Here is a 21,278-nt window from a genome sequence, read left to right on the forward strand (position 1 = left end):
CTGCACTGTTTGTAATGGTGAAAAATGGGAAACAACCTAAATATTTTTTTTGATGTTTTTTTTTTTTATTGCTTAAAGTATTACAAAGGGTATTACATATGTATCCATTTTATCCCCCCGCCCTAGACAGTCCCCTAGCCTCCCCTATCACCCAGTGTCTTATGTCCATTGGTTATGCTTATATGCATGCATACAAGTCCTTTAGTTGATCTCTTACCCCCCTACCTCCTGCCCCCCAACCCTCCCCGGCCTTCCCGCTGCAGTTTGACAATCTGTTTGAGGCAGCTCTGCCTCTGTATCTATTATTGTTCAAAAGTTTATAATGGTCTCTATTGTCCATGAATGAGTGAGATCATGTGGTATTTTTCCTTTATTGACTGGCTTATTTCACTTAGCATAATGCTCTCCAGTTCCATCCATGACGTTGCAAATGGTAAGAGTTCCTTCCTTTTTACAGCAGCATAGTATTCCATCGTGTAGATGTACCACAGTTTTCTAATCCATTCATCTACTGATGGGCACTTAGGCTGTTTCCAGATCTTAGCTATGGTGAATTGTGCTGCTATGAACATAGGGGTGCATATATCCTTTCTGATTGGTGTTTCTGGTTTCTTGGGATATATTCCTAGAAGTGGGATCACAGGGTCAAATGGGAGTTCCATTTTCAGTTTTTTAAGGAAACTCCATACTGTCTTCCATAGTGGCTGCACCAGTCTGCATTCCCACCAGCAGTGCACAAGTGTTCCTTTTTCTCCACATCCTCTCCAGCACTTGTCGTTTGAACAACCTAAATATTGATCACTATGGAAATTCACAAGTAATTCGTGGCAAAGTTATTTAATTGAATACTATCTAGTTAAAAATTTGAAGTCTAGCCATATGTATCAATGTGGGTAGTTCGCCAAGACACAGAATCGGGTGAAAAGGTTAAGTTTTAGATCAATATACAAAATATAACAGCATTCCTATAAAACTTCAAAAGCCCCAAGTCATTCTATTGTTTACAAATACATAGTAATAGTGAAAGTATACAAAACCTAGATTAGCAAGATGCATATCAAATTTAAGATCGCGGTTGCCTTTCGAAAGGGAAGTAGAATGGCACCGGGAATAGGTGGCTCCTGCTTTACCGGGCATGTTCCACTTATTTCATTAAAAAACTTAAGACAACAAAACGTAACATCCATTCATTCTGGAGAGAGGGCACATGAATGTTTACTCTGTTTTTCTTTGTAAAACACTTCAGAATTTGTAAATATGGGCAATCAGGGCCGTCCGTGCTCTGCTTCCCTGGCACTGATACACCCTCTAGGCTCGGTTTCCCATTTCCTCACCAGCAGATGCGGGGGAAATGTGTGGTGCTCTCCTGCGTCTCTTCAATCAAACGGTCCGAGTCTAAAACCTCCCCACCCCCATCCCCGCGCGGGAAGGATGTGAATGAGCCATGATGCTGCCCTTCAGTTAGACTAGTGCCATCCCTTTCAATCCGCAATTCGTTCTCCAGAGGCACGATGTGTAGTGGATTTATCAATCCTTCTGAGCGTTAGAGCCCTCTTTTCTGAAAAGAGTTAGCGAAGTTTAGAGAAAACGTCTGTCTGGTGCCTGAACAGAGTAGCTATTAACAGTAATAGAGTCGCATTTAGGTTCTAATGGGGCTCAGCATCACGGTTTTTCACGTTGCCTTTCAAATTCAAGTTGATCTACCTTGCCAAATTCGGGCAATGTATCGGAAACAAGCCAGGAGTGGTTGCTAAGGCGACACTCTGGCTCCGCCCCGGGTTTACCAAATAGCATGCTGGGAAATGTAGTGCGTAAAAGAGGACACTCGCAGAGGGGCGGGGCAACTTCCGGAAAGGGTGCCTCCACCGCCACCCTACCTTTCTCTGCTTTTGGGCCACAAAACCCTCAATGAACACCAAGATATGGGTTCTCCTTTACACGCCCGCAGAAGGCATGGCTGGAGGCAGGCCAAGTGAAGGAACACGATTCCCAAGAGCGGAGACCCGCGCGGGACCGGTGCCGCCGGAAGAGGCGAGGCTCCGGCTGGGGCACGGAGGCTCCACCCCCTGACGTCACTTCCATCAACAAAGGGCGCAGTGGCGGCGCGGGGTCTGGGATGTGACCCCTGCCGAAGGTGCTGCAGCTGCGGCGGTGGCTTCCGAGGCTTGGGGTGTGTGCAGGTTGAGGACGAGGACAGATCCCCGCTTTCCTCAGGTATGAAGTGTAAGCACAGGCACCCCCGCAATGGCCCCTTTAGGCCCCTCCCACCACCCACTCAGGCCACTGCTGGTCCGCGCGGTGAAGGGTCGGCTGGTGGGGAGGCGAATGGGGCGAAGTCGGGAGGGACGCCTAGTGGTCCCGCTTGGAGGCTGTGGGTTCCTGATCTCAAACCAGTGAGTAAACCACGAGCTGTTTATAAAGGCCTTTTCTGAATGGTCCCTCGCTTCTTGGTACACAGGAAGGATTTCAGTGCTCTTGCGACAGAGGTCTTACCTTCCTTAACGGGTACTTTTCGAGCCCCTCGGAACATCTTGGTTTAGACTTCTATTGGTCTATTTGCATGCTTTGATTCCTAAGTTTTTCTTCATTTTCGAGTATCACCAAATGTGTATTAGCATTAAATTCAAAGGCCAGTGTGTTTATATGTATTATAATTTTATACAGATCTTGCCACTTTGGAGAACTTATATCCCATTGTCTCTATTCAGTTGTGTGTGTGTGTGTATGTATTGATTTCAGAGAGAGGAAGGGAGAGGGGGAGAGAGAAAAGAGAAACATCAGTGATGAGAGAGAATCATTCATGGGCTGCCTCCTGCACGCCCCCTACTGGGGATCGAGCCTGCAGCCCGGGCGTGTGTCCTGATGGAAATGTGAGCTCCTGCTCATGGATCAGTGCTCAACCCCTGAGCACACCAGCCGAGCACCATTCAGTTTTTTTGTTTGTTTTTTTAGAGTTCCATTCCATTTCATTTCATTTGTGCTGCATGCTGAAACAACGCCAAAATGGCTGTTCTGTTACTAAAAATGCTTCCTTCAAAGGAAAATTGTTAGCCACGATTTCAGGGGATTTTCACTGAGTATCTGGGATTAGAGACTGGGCATTGGAGCCTTTCCTTTAAAACCTCCCCTTTGGATGTGTTATAGCTCCAGTTATGATTGATTAGAGTCAGCCTAAGCCAACTGAGCTCATGGGTTTAAATTCCAGTGCTAGGCGCACCAATTTCAGACAGTGGCAAAACATCTGTTTTTATTATAATGCTGAATTAATTATTTAAGTGACATCAGTGGATCTGAATCTTTCTGAACATCATAGCATGATTAAATCCAGCTCAACATACAAAAAAAGGCCTAATGCTCCTAAGGCACTTTAGGATCTGGTGAGGTAAATAACCATATACATTTCTCATGACACATGAAGCAATATAATTAAGAGTAACTTAATATTATGCATAAATAAAAAGGAAATGTAGGGGATATTTTTAGATGGATGACTTAGGAAAATAAAGCTGGTTAATATGTAAAGTAAGGGGAAAGTATTGAATAAACACAAGACCTTACATTTATACTCTATGGAAGGGCCAGCTGTGACTTCATAGTGTAACCTTTTTGATATTAGCAAAACTAAACATATATAGTAAAGTTCCATGTTTCTGTGGCAGTAGCTAGAGAAAGTATATTAAAAATAGTTACGGAATAAATTTAATTTTACATAACTTCACTCTTGGTCAAGGAACTGTAATCAGTATTATCCTTAGGCAGACACTGAGTTTTTGCTTGGTGGTTGAAATAAGGTTTCTAGTTACTAGTTAAAATGCAGATACCCCTGTCAAGTATACATCTGTTTGAATCTAGTTGGTTCTTCTAAGAATACATATATACATATTAATTATATTTTTATTAATTTCAGAGAGGAAGGGAGAGGGAGAGAGAGATAGAAACATCAGTGATGAGAGAGAATCATTGATTGGCTGCCTCCTGCTCGCCCTGTACTGGGGATCAAGCCCGCAACCCAAGCATGTGCCCTTGACCAGAATCGAACTTGAGACCCTTCAGTCTGCAGGCTGGTGCTCTGTCCACTGAGCCAAACCAGCTAGGGCTAAGAATATATTTTTGAAGGGAGACCTAAAGGCCACTTGAAGCTTGAGTCAGGCTGGGAATATGAAGTGGCTGTTTTGTTTATTTTTTTATGTATTGTTCCCCTTCAATAATGTAGGTTTTGGAGGGCAGGGACTTTGCCATCTCCCCAATGCTCAGAATAGTGCCAGGAAACTGGAAGAGAGTTAATATTTATGGGATGAGTGAATAAAGTGGTGAAAAAAAATTTGTCACTTTGGCTTAGGGCTTCTGTGTAAAAATACGGTAGATTAAATGTAAGGCACCCTGTTCTAACTTTCTTTAACAATCTCTGAATTTCTTGATCATCTTTAGTCTATGAAGTGGGTATCGAACTTTTTTCATTTTGGCATATTACAGCATACATGTGTATAATTTTGCCCTATTTCCTTAGGTCATAAGAAGCTGGCCTTGGTGCAATAAGGAACTTACTGCAATGGAGGAGCGGAAAGTGAAGAGGAGAAGTCCTAAGTCTTTTAGTGCCCACTCTACTCAGGTTGTTAATGCCAAAAAAAATGCCATTCCAGTTAGTAAAAGCACAGGGTTTTCAAATCCTGCATCACAGTCAACTTCACAGCGACCAAAGTTAAAAAGGTGAATGTTTTTTCTTTCATATTATCACAGCAAAATGCTATGGAAGTAAATACTAAATCCTTTATTTCTTATAATATTTTTTCTCTTGACTTTTAAACCGTTGAGGCACATATAATATGTGTTTTAGGAACACATTATGAAGTTTAAAGGGCATGTATAGAGATTAGACAGTGCAAAATGAATGATGGGTTTGAAGGTTCTTACTTTGTCTCAGATTAAAATAAACAGAGCACGAAAACTTGTAGAAAAAGTTGGTGAGCTAGCCAGAAATGAGATAAAGGACATACGGGATTTTTTTGTTTGTTTGTTTTTTAACTAAGATGAGTGTTTGTGCTTTGGTAGTTTTTATGTTTTAGAAAGTGTGGTTTCATTGTTTTTGTAGAAATGGTTTGTATGGATTGTAAAAATTCAAACACAGGAAGAATTCAAAGCAGAAATTTAAAGCACTAAAATTTCATCACCTAGAAGTAATCATTACTGTTTGGTGAACACCCTTCGTCTTCAGGCTCTAAAGGAAACAGGAATGGTGTTTAAATGTGTTACGTATTACTGTTGTAAATGTGTGAATATTTTGTAGTATTAAATATTTGGAAAGCAAGATAACATTTCTTGAGAGAAAAAAGCATTTCATAATCTCAGTTGTTTCTCTAGTTAGGATTAAAGAAACTTACTTCCAATTGCAAGCACCTGGCGGAGAGTCGGTTGAGGAAGTAATGCGTGTAGTACTCTGTGGCCATTGGGTTTCCATGAAGAAAAGGTTCTTGCCTTGATGATGGTCTCTCACTCTGAGGAAACAAAAGGAACATTCCAATAGGAATTAAATGATAAACAACAAGAGTTATGAGGGTTTCATAAATTATCACATTGGAAAGGGGTTTTCCTTCTGGAGGAGTTTGACTTAGAGTCAAATTTTGAATATGGTTATGGTTGGTGGAAAAAGAAAACTAGGAGACTTTAAAGGCAATCACTCCTCTTCCTAAATTCTTACAGCAGTTTGTTTATATCTCATGGTCAGTTTCTACCTTGTACTTTTATTTCCTACCTTCCCGAGGACAGGGAAATTTTGATAATCCTTATGTGTCAGACAGTACTTACAATGTGGCTTTGCACCTAGTATGATCTCAATGAGTGATTTTTTTTTATTGAATTATTTTAATATAAAATGAGACAGTGTAACAGATCAAAAACATTGAAGTGGAAATAAAACAAAGCTACTGAAGGGTTTGAATTAAGTAAATTTATATGATCTGATTTTACTTTTTTAAAAATAAATTTTCAATATGAAAGAAAAGATAAGCATTTGATATACTAAAACCTTATAGTCAAAAGTAGTTTATCTCAGATTTAAAAAAAATATATTTTTTTATTGAATTTAGAGAGGAAGGGAGAGGAAGAGAGTGATAGAATCATCAATGATGAGAGAGATTGGCTGCCTCCTGCACGCCCCCCATTGGGGATCAAACCCGCAACCCAGGTATGCGCCCCTGACTGGAATCAAACCTGGGACCCTTCAGTCCGCAGTCCGACACTCCATCCACTGAGCCAAACCAGCTAAGGCTATCTCAGATTTTAGTGTGAAAATGGATCTCTTGGGAATTTTTTTACAATGCAGATTCCAAATCAATTAGTTTGGGGTAGGGCCCCAGATAAGCATTTCTAATAAGCTCACAGGTGAAGTTGATGCCAAGGTCCTAAATAACGATATTAAACCTAATATGTATATAAGACACAGGTCTTGCTTTGTGACGAGCTGTTGCTAACCTGCTGTCTGCAGCTTATTTGTTCTAAGTTGATTTCTTGTAAAGAGTATTAGTTTCTTTCTTGCTACCCCCTCTGCCTCACCCACCATCTTCATTTTATCCTTATTGTGGTGAGTGCAGTTGTGGAAAAGATGTCTTCATGCAACATTACAAAGAAACTAATTGAGTACTGAATATGTGTGCATGTTAGGATTATAGTATGTAGTGGGGTTCACAGATAATATACAACCCTTCTTCCTTTTTTGCCTGGTGAACTCCTACTTATTCTTTTTTTTTTTTTTAAAATATATTTTATTGATTTTTCACAGAGAGGAAGAGAGAGGAATAGAGAGCTAGAAACATCGATGAGAGAGAAACATCGACCAGCCGCCTCCTGCACACCTCCCACTGGGGATGTGCCCGCAACCAAGGCACATGCCCCTGGCCGGAATCGAACCCGGGACCCTTCAGTCCGCAGGCCGACGCTCTATCCACTGAGCCAAACCGGCTAGGGCTCCTACTTATTCTTTACGGCTTCACTCACATGTCACCCTTAGGAAGTTTTCCCTGGCTGTCCCTTGGTTGAGTGAACTGCTCTGTCTCTGTCCCCGTATCACGGTGTGCATAGCACCATCACTCAAGTGTTGGAGAGCCCGGTATACGCTAGATACATGTAGTAAGAACTAATCTAGTCTAGGAGTTCTAAAACGGCCTTCCTGAGGAAGTTGCATTTGAACTGAGATAAAGATGGCAGTGAGGAGAAGGATGCTACTGCAGACAGAGGGTTAGCATGTAGTTAGATAAGAGAATAGAATTATAGGAAGCAAACGGTATTCAGAATGTCCAGAGCAGCGGTTCTCAACCTATGGGTTGCGACCCCTTTGGGGGTCGAACGACCCTTTCACAGGGGTTGCCTAAGACCATCGGAAAACACATATATAATTATATATTGTTTTTGTGATTAATCACTATGCTTTAATTATGTTCAATTTGTAACAATGAAAATACATCCTACATATCAGATATTTACATTACGATTCATAACAGTAGCAAAATTACAGTTATGAAGTAGCAATGAAAATAATTTTATGGTTGGAGGGGTCACCACAACATGAGGAACTGTATCAAAGGGTCGCTGCATTCGGAAGGTTGAGAAACACTGGTCTAGAGCATACATAGACAGGAAAGGATAGGGCTTCTTAAGGATATTGGGCTTTATTCAGCAGACGGTGCAAAGCTACTGAAGGGTTTGAATTAAGTAAATTTATATGATCTGATTTTACTTTTTAAAAAATTGACCTGGCTGCTCTGTAGGGAGGCTTCATAAGGGGCTCAGAGACAACACATAGAGACAGGAAGACCAGTTGGGAAGTGTTAGAGGGTTCAGTCAAGAGATAGGGTAGTGGCAGTGGAGAGAGAGAACTAGAAAGATTAGAGAGATAACTATGATTATAATCAATAGGACTTCATGACTGCATGTTGGGGCCTTAGAAGTTGGAGGAGTCAAGGTTAATAACAGGCTTTTAGCACTCCATCATATGGTGATTTGTAATTTATCTGACTTCCTTTCTCCGTAGACTGGGCACTCTTCCGTGCAATGATTGATGTCGTGTGCATCTTTATATATCCAGTATCCGGCATAGTGTCAGCTATAGAGTAGGGACTCCATAACCCCTCGTTGAACGACTGATAGATAGTTCAAGAAACAAATAGGGTAAAGTTTAAAAGGGAAAGGTGTATGTTTTACTGAGAAATAAAATATGAAACATGGCCTTGGCTGGTGTGGCTCAGTTGATTGGAGCGTTCTGCACACCAAAAAGTTGCAGGTTTGATCCATGGTCGGGATGAGTAGGGGAGGTAACCGATCTATGTGTCTCTCTCATACTGATGTTTCTGTCTCTCCCTCCCTCTCTAAAAAACAAATCTATTAAAAATATATGAAACATAGGATAGTAAAAATACTAATTTTCTTTTCAGTTTTTTGTAGTCCAAAGAATGAGCACAATATATAAATGTATTAACGAAACTTTTTATCTACCTTAGTAGTTATGTTTTATACATTTGTTTGAGATTTTTCACAACTTGTTCTTTTAGCTTCTAGCTTGGTTTTATTTAATACTGAATGTGTTCTGATTTCTTGTTTTTAAGGGAAAATTTAATTCAGAAATTTTGCTTAACCGAGAACAGTCTGAAACTAACCATCTCTTTTTAAAGACAGGTATATGCAACCAGCTTTTAATTGTACCTTGTTTGCAGAGTGGTGAAGGACAAGACAAAGCCTCAGGGAGGGGAGGGGAGGGGGGCCCAGCCAACCCCGACCCAGCACTCCTTTCTCACTGATGTCTCGGACGTTCAGGAGATGGAGAAGGGGCTTCTCAGCCTTTTGAATGATTTCCACTCCGGGAAGCTTCAAGCCTTTGGTGAGCAATAGATGTGTGTATCGGCCACTTTTCCTTTCAGCATGTTTACAGCCTAGAAAATGTATGTATTTTGTTATTCCTGTTGACGGTGTCATTTTCTTTTGTTTTTTTTTTTTTTTTTTAAAAAGAGTCCAGAGGCATAAAATGCAGTCCTCTTAGATTTCATTTATCAGTTAAGTTGTACTACTGTGTGTACAATTGAAAGTATTGCATGGTGTGCTTCATAACGTTCTACATGCTTCATGAATATTTTCATATATTTTTCTTAAAGGAGGAATACCTAATTGGTGGACAAAGGATTTGTAGTTGAAGTATTAATATGACTCTTAATTTCATCCAGATTATTATAAAATGTTGGATCACTTGATTCAAATGAGAGTTGTCAAATTGGAGATAATTATACCTGAGGGATAGTTTGTTGTTTTTTTTAATCTTTCCTATCTGATTTGTTTAGTGCTTAGTGCTCATGGTCATTTCTTAGGTTGTCATGGTTTATCCAGTCAGAAATTTGACTTACTATGTCCAGAAAATACTCAATCACTAACAAAACAATTTATAAAAGAAAATGATAATCAGTTTTTTTTGCAGCACCCAGAGTTTAAGAGTGTTTCCTCCATCTTAATCTTCATTAATGTTTTGGAACGTTCCCCCAGGAAATGAATGTTCCATTGAACAGATGGAACATGTTCGGGGAATGCAGGAGAAATTAGCTCGCTTGAATCTGGAGCTGTATGGGGAGTTAGAGGAACTTCCTGAGGATAAGAGGAAGACAGCTAGTGACTCTAATCTCGATAGGCTTCTTTCTGACGTGAGTATCGTTCTCTTTATTCTTTTTTTTTTTTTTTTTTAAAGATTTTTATTGATTTCAGAGAGGAAGGGAGAGGAAAAGAGAGATAGAAACATCAATGAAGAGAGAGAATCATTGATCAGCTGCCTCCTGCACACCCCACACTGGGAATCAAGCCCACAACCCAGGCATGTGCCCTGACTGGGAATCAAACCGTGACCTCCGGGTTCATCCTCTGAGCCACGCCAGCTGGGCTCTCTTTGTTCTTAATAAATATTTTTGTTGAGATAAAATTTACTATTTTAACTATTTTAAAGTATAAAATGCAGTGATTTTTAGTATATTCACAATGTTGTGCAGACATCACCACCAATTTCAGAACATCTTCATCACTCCAAAAAGAAACCCTATAACTCTCTGTTCTCCCCTTCCCCACCCCCTAGCAACCATGAATCTACTTTCTGTCTCTATGAATTTGCCTATTCTGGACATCTTTCTGTAATAATAAAAGCGTAACATGCTAATTAGATTGGACATCCTTCCGGATGACCATCCGGACAAAGTCGGGCTGCGAGGGAAGCCCGGGTCTTGGGTGCCAGAGGGAAGCCGGTAACGGCAGCCAGGGGAAGGAAGGCCTACTCTTGCATGAATTTTGTGCCTCAGGCCTCTAGTATATATGTAACAGCCTATACTGTTATGACAAAATGACCAGAATGACTGGTTGACCAGTTGCTATGATGCATACTGAACACCAGGGGGCAGACACTCAATGCAGGAGCTTCCCCCTGATGATCAGTGCGCTCCCACAGCCAACCTCCCAAGGCCAGCCAACCTGCCCGGTCCTCCCCCCGCCCCCCTCCCGTCCGGCAGGCCCCAGGCCGGTGGCCGGTAGGCCCCCAAGTTCCGGCCCGCAGCTGGCATACCCCGGCTGGCCCAGCCCCGATTGGGACTGGGCGAGATGGCCCCGATAGGCCCTGATCACTGGCCAGGCCTATGGACTCCACCCGTGCACGAATTTCATGCATCGGGCCTTTAATTTCATATAAGTAGAATCATACAACATGTGGTTTTTTGTTGGGATTCTTTCACTTAGTTCAGTGATGGTGAACCTATGACATGCGTGTCAGAGGTGACACGCGAACTCATTTTTTTGGTTGATTTTTCTTTGTTAAATGGCATTTAAATATATAAAATAAATATCAAAAATATAAGTCTTTGTTTTATTATGGTTGCAAATATCAAAAAATTTCTATATGTGACACGGCACCAGAGTTAAGTTAGGGTTTTTCAAAATGCTGACACGCCGAGCTCAAAAGGTTGGCCATCACTGACTTAGTGTAATGTTTTCAGGTTTCATCCATGCTGTACTTTACTCTTTTTTTTTTTTAAAGAAACATAATCCAAAGAAACTATGCATATATTCTGAGAATGTTGGCTAACCTTCAAGGAAAATATTACCTTCTGTGCATATATGATAATATCTTAAGATATAGAAGGGGTAGTATGTCAAAAAATCCCAACATGATTAATATATATTGCCTTATTTATTCAGGGTAGTTACTTATTTTTAAATATAGAACTACGTTTGGTAATTATAGTAGCTTAACACATTTCCATGTGTACTAGCTTGCTAGAGTTGCCATAACGAAGTGCTGGGTGGCTTAAACCACAGAAATATATTTTCTCGTAGTTCCGGAGGCTAAGAATTGAAGATAAGGTTTTGGCAGGGTGGTTTCCTCAGAGGCCTCTTTCCTTGGCTTGTAGATGGCCACCTTCAAGTTCCCCTTCTCTGCATGGTGCCTGTGTGCACATTTCCTCCTCTGGTCACTTTGGATTAGGGCCCAACCTAACAACCTCACTTTAACTTAATTACCTCTTTAAAGATCCTATCTCCAAATACCGTCACATTCTGAGGTTTTTGAGTATAGGACTCAAAAATGGATTTTGGGAGGACATAAGTCAGCCCCGTAACACCAACTATGATTCTTACACTGAGAAGTGTGAACTAAATTTGCCTCTTTAAATCTTTTTTTGAACAAAAATAAATAAAAATTGAATTCGATGTACTTTAGTTTCAGAATAGTTTCCTAGTCACCAATGACATTTTATTGCTTTTCTCTATTTTTTGAATAAGTAAAAGTGAGGAAAATTATATACCCATACTTTAAAAATTTCATGCTTATACTTTTTATTTCAAGCCTACTATCTTCAGTGTTGCAACTATTTCCTTTTACAAATATAAGCTTAACGTATAATACATTTAGGAGAGTGACTGTGGTATGCTGAAAACAACATTGATTTAAAACCAGAAAGCCTTTGTTTAGTCCAGGGTCTGCATTTGTAACTCTGAGCAATTTAACATTTCTGTAACTCAGATTTTTCCTTGTAGGGATGATTAATTAATTCTACCTCATACTGAAAACTGAATGTCATGTGCAATCTTTTTGTAGTCCATAAAGGTTTTAAAGATTTTGATTATTAAAATGGCAACTTTTGTCTTTTAAAAATTATTGTTAGAGAAGACTATAATTATGCATGATTTTAAGCATAGTTAGGAAACTCCAATTGTATCATCTGATTTAATTCCCTCCACATATTCTTATTTAACAAATGCTAAAGCTACTTTATAAGTGAATTTCCCAGCCTGGAAATTTTAGTATTTTGCTTTTTCATTTAAAGAAAGCTTACATGAAAAAGAATTTATTTAAAAATGCATGGTTGTGATATTTATTATGTTTATATTATAAAAATTAAAATTAAATGTGTTTCTTTATGTTACAGTTAGAAGAATTGAATTCTTCCATGTATCCTTTGTCTAATGTCAACAGTGAAAAGTCTACAAATTATAATTTCTGGTGAATAATCCCAATCGTGTTTTAGAAAGATGTGATTTCTAGATGTATTGAACAAAGATACCTATTATTTACTAGGGCCATCTCTCTTCCCCTTTGTTTTCCAAATGGAATTTTCTAGTTGTTTTGTTTGTTTTTGGTTTGTTCTGCTTTACTGTATATTGTTTTGTATTTTTAAAACAAATTAAAAATACTTTTTCATCAAGAGAATTGAGGATTAGGCTAGTTGTCATATAAATTATTTTGACTCTTATATTCTGAGGCTAAATGGCAGTTGGATATCCCGATATACTGTGCTTAATTTAATATTATTACATATAATATTGTAAATGCATAAAATTGAGAATCGGACATTTAAGGGATACTTCCATAGCTTGTGAAGTGACATTTTCATAATTAAGTGTACAACGTGTATTATAAGATTGCTTAAAGGAAAGCACCAAGGTACATGTAAAATATTCAGGTTTTGACATTTTAATTCAGAGCAGCTATTTCAGGAACTTAAAAAAATTTTTTAAACATAGTGATAGGCGCAATGTGAGGTACATAAGAACACTAAGAAATGATTCTACCTACAAAATAATTTCATTTGAGAGGTAAGACATCCCCTTTGAACCAAAAATGAGATATTAGAAAGGTTATTATAGAGTCAAGAGATTTAATTTTTGAAATTTGGTTCCACATTTTGGTAATGTAACCTTGGTCAAATTGTTTAACATCTCAGTGTCCTCTGTAATATGTGGTGATTGCTACACATAATAATGTGTATGTGAAATTTTCCAAACCACATTATATATATGTAAAATGTATAAATATATATATTTATATATGTATGTAAATTACTCTTATTACTGTAACACATACTGTTATTAATTGCTGAATTTTAGTCTTGAGTCTGATTTTTTCTTGAAAGTCTTCAAATTCTAGGTATAGTTATAATTACTTCACTACATTTAAAAATTGTCTTACCACTTCTAAGCTTCTCAAAAGCACATAGGCACTTTCCCTTTAGACATATTTCTTTTTTTTAATTCCCCTGTCTCTTAGCTCCCGAATGTAATTTTCAGAAATTTAAAATAATTACTTATTGTAGAATGAAAATCTTAACTCATGAATTCAGACAAAAACTGCATTTGACAGATGCACAAGACGTTCCAAATACTTCTACCAGCTAAAATGAAATGCAGTTGCTTTCTTGTGGTTTGAAGAAAAGCAGCATTATTTACTTTTCCAGCTGAATCCAGCAGCAGAATCATCTCCCACAATAAGGAATTAAAGTAATTAAAGCGCAACTGTAATGATTTTCTCATAACTGCTTGTGGTAAACTTGACTTGCTGTAATTCACCATAACTGGAGGTTAGGCCTTGTGGAAGGCTTAATCAGGAAACATGGTACACAGGCTGTGCTGCTATGCTTATTATTGTTGCCTTCTGGGTTATACTTGAAATGCATTGTGCTAAATGTTGTGGATAGGGCCGAGGGATTATCCTTCCTGAGCTCACCAAACTTACTCCACTGTTGATCTAAGTTGATGATGCCCAGGCTTTTTGTGGCAGCCCAGCTTCAGTTTACGTCAGACAATCATACACACACTGGTGTGTTTGCCAATGGCCAGTGGTAACAAAATGTGAAATGAGTATTTGTGAAATTTGCTATTTTTAATAAAGTGATTGTTTTAAATTTGTCTCTGTTGTCTGTTTGGAAGAAACCTGTAGTCTTCAATCTGGGAATATAAGGTTCAATTCTCAAAAGTAAACTGTTCTTATAAAATTTGAGGTTCTGTAATTTCCTTGCAAATTTTGCACCTTGTGCCCATTTACATGTGGATGTAATGAAAAGAGTATGGGCTTTAAAGTCAGACCTTGATTTGAATCCCCATTCTGCTCCTTGTCTGTGGTGAAGGCAACTGAGCTATATGAATCGATAAACAAAATGTGACATATCTGTATTATGGAATATGATTTGGCTGTGAAAGGAGATGAAGTACTGATACATGCTACCACATGAATGAACTCTAAAATCATTACACTAAGAGAATCCAGTCACAAAAAAACAGGTATTGTATGACTCCATTTGTAGAGGATGTCCTGAACAGGCAAATTCATAGAGACAGAAAGTAGATTACATGTTTCATGAACATGTATTCAGTTTATCTGAGTTTAATGTTTGTTTTTATCGAGAAAAAGAGGTTAATAACCATCTCCCAGAGGTGTTAGGAGGAAGTAAAAGTGTGCACTAAGATGCTGAGCACAGTGGCCGACGCCAGTAACGTCAGCCAGCAGCCTCAGGACCCTTTTTAAAACAATTTGATTGAAATAACCCACACATATATACCGTAAAATTTACCATTTTGGGGTGTATAATTCAGTGGTTTTTAGTACATTCAGAGAGTTGTGCACCCACCACTATAATCTAATTCATCACCCCAAAAAGCCCATTAGCAGTCACCCCCCAGCCTCCAACCCCCCAGCACTTGGTAACCAGTAATCTACTTTCTGTCTCTATGAATTTGCCTGTTCAGGACATCATCCTCTACAAATGGAGTCATACAATACCTGTTTTTTTGTGACTGGATTCTCTTAGTGTAATGTTTTTAGAGTTCATTCATGTATCAGTACTTCATCTCCTTTCACAGCCAAATCATATTCCATAATACAGATATGTCACATTTTGTTTATCGATTCATATAGCTCAGTTGCCTTCACCATAGACAAGAGACCTCCATGATTCTGCCTCCTTATTTTCAGGCCACAGAAACAAGCACCTAATTAGGGGTGGGGAGAGTGGAACCCATTCAATGACCATTTTTATAAGTGATGGTTTTAGCAATTTGGGGGATTCTGAGTTAAAAGAATTTTGATCAATTTATCAGTCTCTTGAATATCCCTTTTAAAAATGAGGAAATCACTAGAACATCAACTACAATCCAGGAAATGTTTCTGTTGGGTGGAAAGAATAGGGATTTGGGGGGAGAACTAGCACTCTAGGGTCTGACAATAAAAGGAAGCTGGCATGAGACATGTTTTTCCTGGATGGGTGCTGCCACGGGAGAGCTGAAGCTGCTTCCTGTGGGTCAGTGACAGAGCAGCGTTTGGCCTTGTTTACCCATTTGTCCTTCCATCAAGGGACCCCACGTCCCAGCTAACAACATTTTAGCTTATCTAATAATTTGTATCTGTTTACACAACTTTTACATGTTAAAGGCAACCGGGAAAATAATGAGGTGCCTGGCTTAGAATAAAATGTATAGATGTTGCATATTCCTTGTGTATAAATTTTAATTAAAGTGGCTTTTAAAAAATTCTACCAGAGCACACCAACTTCCAGACATCTTATAAATATTCATTTATAAATATTTGAGAGCTTGTTTGGAGGTTCTAGCAGGGGAGCGCAGCTACTCGTATACCCTTGACCGAAGACCGGTCCTCTGGGGGGGGCGGGGGAGGGGGAAGGTCGTCCTCTTCGACCGAGCGCGCAGCTTCGGGAGGGACGCACATGGATCGGTGAGGGAGGAGGGGGACACCCGCCTAGCCAGCCAGATCAGCCGAATCAACCCTGGCGATCAATGGGGTGACAGATGTCGCAGCCAGATCGCCCTCACATCCGTCATTTATAAATATTTAATCATACTATTTATATGGTTTTCTAACCTGCTTCTCATATTATGGATCTCTTTCCATGGTTACAACTATTCATCTCCATAGAAAAGAAAAAAACTTGCAGGCTTCACAATAACTATTTAAAGACATTTTGACCAGAATCATTAGAAATCGATTAGGAAGGGTGCGTTTTGGTTTTGGTACCTTATGTATCATTCTAAAATTGACAATAATAAGTATTAGAATATTCTGAGGATTTACTGAAGATAAGAAACTCCGCCTTTCCCACGCGTGGCCTTAAAATTGCTAGCTTTCTTTGGGACCAAGCAAACGCCGGCTTGGGCATCCAGGTCTCCTCCCGGAGCTCGGCCTCCGGGCGGCTCACCCCTGCTCCTGGGCACTCAGGCCGGGCGTGCCCAGCCAGCGGTTATGCGGGTCTCGCTGCAGCCCTGGCCCTGGTGCTGGCGCTGGGGAACTGCGACCTTCCCTCCGGGTGGGAAGGGGGCGGAGCAGGTCGCTCCCCTGCTGTCAGGTCTCTATGGAGACAGCAGAGACAGCGTGGGGCCATCTTTTCCACCCTCCGCCCAGGCTGCAGCGGAGGTCTTGCTCCAGATTTTCACTACAAGATCCCAAAGGAGGCAGCCGCTGGGCGCCGTCTCTCGGCCACCTTCCCGAGGTAAAGCCCTTGGCTGTGGCCGCGTCTTCTGCTTGGGGACATCATGGGCACTGCGCCCGGGCTGGGTTAGTTCCCCCTGCAGCCTAGGACGATCCCACGCAGCGCTGAGATAACCTTGGAGAACCTTGGAACTCTCCAAGATTGAGGTGGCGCTGGGGAGAAGCTACCCGGTCTCTGAGCAGGGGCGGGTCTGAGTTGCGCTGTGGCAAGTAAGCGCTAACCTCCCCCGCAGCACTCACTGGGGATGGAAATAAAGTCAAGTTATGGGGCCCCATGGAAAACAGATTTTCTTAGGACTCCAAAGTGGTTACACCGTCAAACTCCCTCCATCTGCCAGTTCTCACTCTCTTTCCTACCATGGAGTCCAAAATGTGGGGGGTGGGGCGGCAGGGAGGGGATCCCCGCCCCCCATCCCAAATGAGTACCCTGGGGGAGGTGAGCGTTCACTTGTCACAGCCCAGTCCTAACCTGGTCCAGTGCAGAGATTGTTTTGTTTCTCCTGGAGCCACTTCAGTCTTTTGGAAAATGATGAAGCTGCTCAGGTTCTCCGAGGTCATGGGTGGGGAGCCCAGTGCCCTGCCTGGGAGGGTAGTGAAGGAGAAATAGACTCTACAGCGAATACGGTGAGTGGGTATAATTGTATAGCTCTGAGTTCATATGCTAAGGTTTGAGGAATAGGACACATAATTAAACCGTGGTAGAAATATTTATCTTTTTAAAGCACTTACCCCGTGCTTATTAACAAATCTCGCCGTAAGCATCAGAACAGAATCTCCAGACCTCATCTGTATTAGAGTTAGCAAGACCCATCTTGGTTTCAGGCCCATCCCGATATTTGTGCACCCCAGGAACCTCAAAAATCACACTCTAAAAACTATTTCAGTGAGAGAGAGTAGGGTTAGAAATTTGAAAGTTTTAGAGCAACATAATTGGTTACTCTTCCTGAATGAATCTAGATAGGACAGTTGCTTCTCGTTATAGCTTTAATTTTACAGCTTTAAATTGAGCAAATCAACATTTGATTATGTCCAGTTTGAGCTTACAGGCACGCCATTTCCTATCTCCTCCTGTGCTACCCAAAAACAAAAATTTCCTCAAAACGTGCTATTGCTTTCATTACGTGTGTGCATTTAATAAAAATGATATACTGGTTTATGCTCAAAATAAGCCATGCCTTGAATAGGACATTTTACTTAACTGGAATAGTCTTTAATTTCTGTTTTTTACTAATCACATGCACTTTTCTTTCACTCTGTTTTTCCCCCCCTGCGATCTTTAGAACCAGATTACTTCTTGGGGAGCATATTTAAGGGATTAATTTTTTCTCCACCCCTAGTAGTTTATTTCTTCTTCATGCTTCAGGAGGAAGACTTGCTAATAGATTTTTCTCCAATGCATAGAATCTAAAAGTTTCTTAAGGAAGAAATGCCAGGTACATATTTCTAAAGGTATTAGAAGATATTGACTACTACCATGTAGTAAGCATAATTCAGTCAGTGTTCTTGCCCCAGAGTGAATTCTTATCTCAAGTACCCTCAAATACTTCCCTTTCTTCCAATTCACTAAAGTCATGAAAGAATAATCTGTCAGACCTACCTAATACTTCAATTCTAACCTGATTTTACCATATAACTCATTTAACATAATGATGAAAATTTTACTAATAAGAAGATCACATAAGTTGATAAATTGCCACCGTGGCGACATAGTTGTCAAATCCTAATAATCAGTGAAGGAATTTTTCTTAGCCAGTAACTTGCTTTTCAGTCCTGGAATTTGGAAAATTGATAAAATGTGAATAATTATTCAATTACTCATCAGATACTCATCAAATGCCTACTCATGGGCAGGTGTTATGTGGGAGGCAGCTTCTAAATGACTCCCAGTGGCCTTAGCTGGTTTTGCTCAGTGGATAGAGGATTGGCCTGTGGACTGAAGGGTCCTGGGTTTGATTCCAGTCAAGGGCACATGCCTGAGTTGCGGGCTTGATCCTCAGTATGGGACGTGCAGGAGGCAGCCGATCAATGATTCTCTCTCATCGTTGATGTTTCTAACTATCCCTCTCCCTTCCTCTCTAAAATCAATAAAAACATTAATCCTATATAATAAAAGGTTAATATGCAAATCTACCAAACGGTGGAACGACCAGTCGCTATGATGCATACAGAGAGCAGACGCTCAATGCTCAGTCAGAACCCCTGAGCCAGGCTCACGACTGGGGAGGGCAGCAGCCATGGTGGGAGTCTTTCCCGCCTTCACAGCAGCACTAAGAATGTCCGACTGCTGTGGGGAGCGGACCTAAGGCATCATTCGGACATCCCCCGAGGGCATGAATTTTGTGCACCAGGCCTCTAGTATAAAATAAAGTAAAATGACTCCCAATGATCCCAAATTCCTGGTGTCCATGCCCTTGTGAGTCCTTCCCTTGTGGGTCGGACCTGCTTCTAGTGCAGGAGAGCCAAAGTTTTCTGTAAAGGGCCAGGTAGCATATATTTTTGGCTTTGTGGGCCATATGGTCTCTCTTCCAATCACTCAACTATGCTGGTGTAGTTATATTAGCTGTGTTCCAATAAAACTTTATTTACAAAAATGAGTGGCAGGCAATTATGGCCTGCTGACCACATTTGCTGATCTCTGTTCTGACTAATCAAAAGTGATGTAATCACTTCTGAGACTATGCTACACAAAGACTCTGGCTTCCATCTTGCCTACCCTCTCTTGCTCTTTCACTTGCTCACTTGGCCAGATACCATTTGTGAGCTACCCTATGGAGAAGCCTCCATGGGAGGGGAGCCTCCAGCCAATAGCCAGCAAGGAACTGAGGTCCTTGTTCCAAAAACCACTTTCATGAGCCTGGAAGTAGATCATCCTCCCATCTGGCTTTGGGATGACTTCAGCCCCAGCTGACACTTGGAGCATGAGAGATCCTGGCCAGGGGATCCAGTTAAGCCATGCCTGACTCCTGACAAAACTGAGATAATAATGTGTGTTTTTTGAAGCCACTAAGTATTGGAACAATTTGTTACACAGCATTAGATTTGTTACACACAAGATAACCAATGCCATTTTCTCCTCTTGGAAATATTAAATATTAAAGTTTCCAAAATATCCTACAAAATGAGACATGTTTAATTTTGTTCAATCAAGTCTTTCTCAAGCATATTGAACCATGGATCCTGTTTTTCCTGGGAAACACCTATTAATATTTTATGGAGCTGTTTGGAGAAATAGAAAATGCTTGAATATGAAAAGAAATCATTCCATTTAAAGAAGTAGTGATTGTCAGCATTCCATTTCTCCATGGGTTAAGAGTCAGCAAAGTTGATATCTTAGAGAATAAACATAATCCTGTGGGAATTTATCTCTGTCCATATCTACATTAATAATATCTATATCTATATCTATATCTATATCTATATCTATATCTATATCTATATCTATCTATATCTATCTATCTATATATATATGATGTAGTGTACACCAGCAATGTTTGGCTCAGTAAGCCGTTAACATGAGGATAATAACTCTGAGAACTGCCTACATAAAATTCCCTTGTTTGGGCTCTTGGAGGGATTTCACAGAACAACAGCTGGGCATCTGATGAAGCTGTTTGTTTTGATTTAATGTTGATTCAGAAGTAGGTATTCCCACATTGCCATGAGGTTTTCCTCTGAACCTCACATTATTACACTATAGTTCAACAAAACACATCACTGCCTTGATTTACACATGAGGAAACGGAGGCTCAGAGACTAAATTACTTGTAAAGCTTCAACTGGGGGAGGAGTTAGAGCAGGGACACAAATTTGGTGCTGTCATACTGCTCTTATAATATTTCTAAAATTGTTCCTAATACGGTATATGCATTTCCAATATATTCATTTTCAAAATGTGCTTCTATCTTATAGAAACGTAGTAAGAGTAGAGGCACTGCAAATGTTTGTCTTATGCTTGAAATCTTCTGGCTCTCCAATAAAATGTTCTCAGCTACTCCAGGCCCCATTGTTCTCTGCTTCTTGGAATTTATAGCAACAGATGGTTGCTTAGAAACATAGACATTTCTGATGCTCGAATCCCAGCTAGAATTTCACTGACAAGTGGTCAGTGAATTTGTGTTTTAATATCTTCAGTAATGGACATAACCTCCTGAGACAGCTAAAGCTGCTGAAGTGGTTGTTTTCCCACTTAGATTGATCCAAAATCTGTTTCTCTGACATCATCCATTGTTTCTAATTTTGTCTTCTGGGGATTTACAAACCATATGAAATTGATTATATATATAAAAAAGCCTTCAGATAATTGGTGTGTGTGTGTGTGTGTGTGTGTGTGTGAGAGAGAGAGAGAGAGAGAGAGAGAGAGAGAGAGAGAGAGAGAGAGAGAGAGAAAGGGGTCCTTTTAAAAAAAAAAAACACAAAAAAACCCAGATACTCTGTTTTCTATAAATGTAAGAATCCATCTCTTCCTCTTTGATTTATCATCTTACCAGTGTCTGTCTCC

At 40.1% G+C, this 21,278-nt stretch overlaps 1 protein-coding gene and 1 long non-coding RNA gene across 2 annotated transcripts in view; one reads left to right on the forward strand and one right to left on the reverse strand.

The window, feature by feature from the left end:
• Positions 1 to 21,278, reverse strand: part of LOC132236938 (uncharacterized) — a 71,914-nt gene that overhangs the window by 18,170 nt on the left and 32,466 nt on the right. The window contains exon 2 of the long non-coding RNA XR_009453418.1: positions 5,379 to 5,492. This is a non-coding gene — a long non-coding RNA (uncharacterized LOC132236938). The remainder of the gene's footprint in view (positions 1 to 5,378; positions 5,493 to 21,278) is intronic.
• Positions 1,894 to 14,190, forward strand: CCDC28A (coiled-coil domain containing 28A). Its single transcript, XM_059700476.1, is given in 6 exon segments — positions 1,894 to 2,214; positions 4,508 to 4,707; positions 8,703 to 8,866; positions 9,520 to 9,674; positions 12,435 to 12,457; positions 13,626 to 14,190. Coding segments are annotated over 6 exon segments (903 nt in total). The 5' UTR covers positions 1,894 to 1,908; the 3' UTR covers positions 13,681 to 14,190.

Source organism: Myotis daubentonii, chromosome 6 (assembly GCF_963259705.1).
Source record: "Myotis daubentonii chromosome 6, mMyoDau2.1, whole genome shotgun sequence".
Classification (NCBI taxonomy): Eukaryota; Metazoa; Chordata; class Mammalia; order Chiroptera; family Vespertilionidae; genus Myotis; species Myotis daubentonii.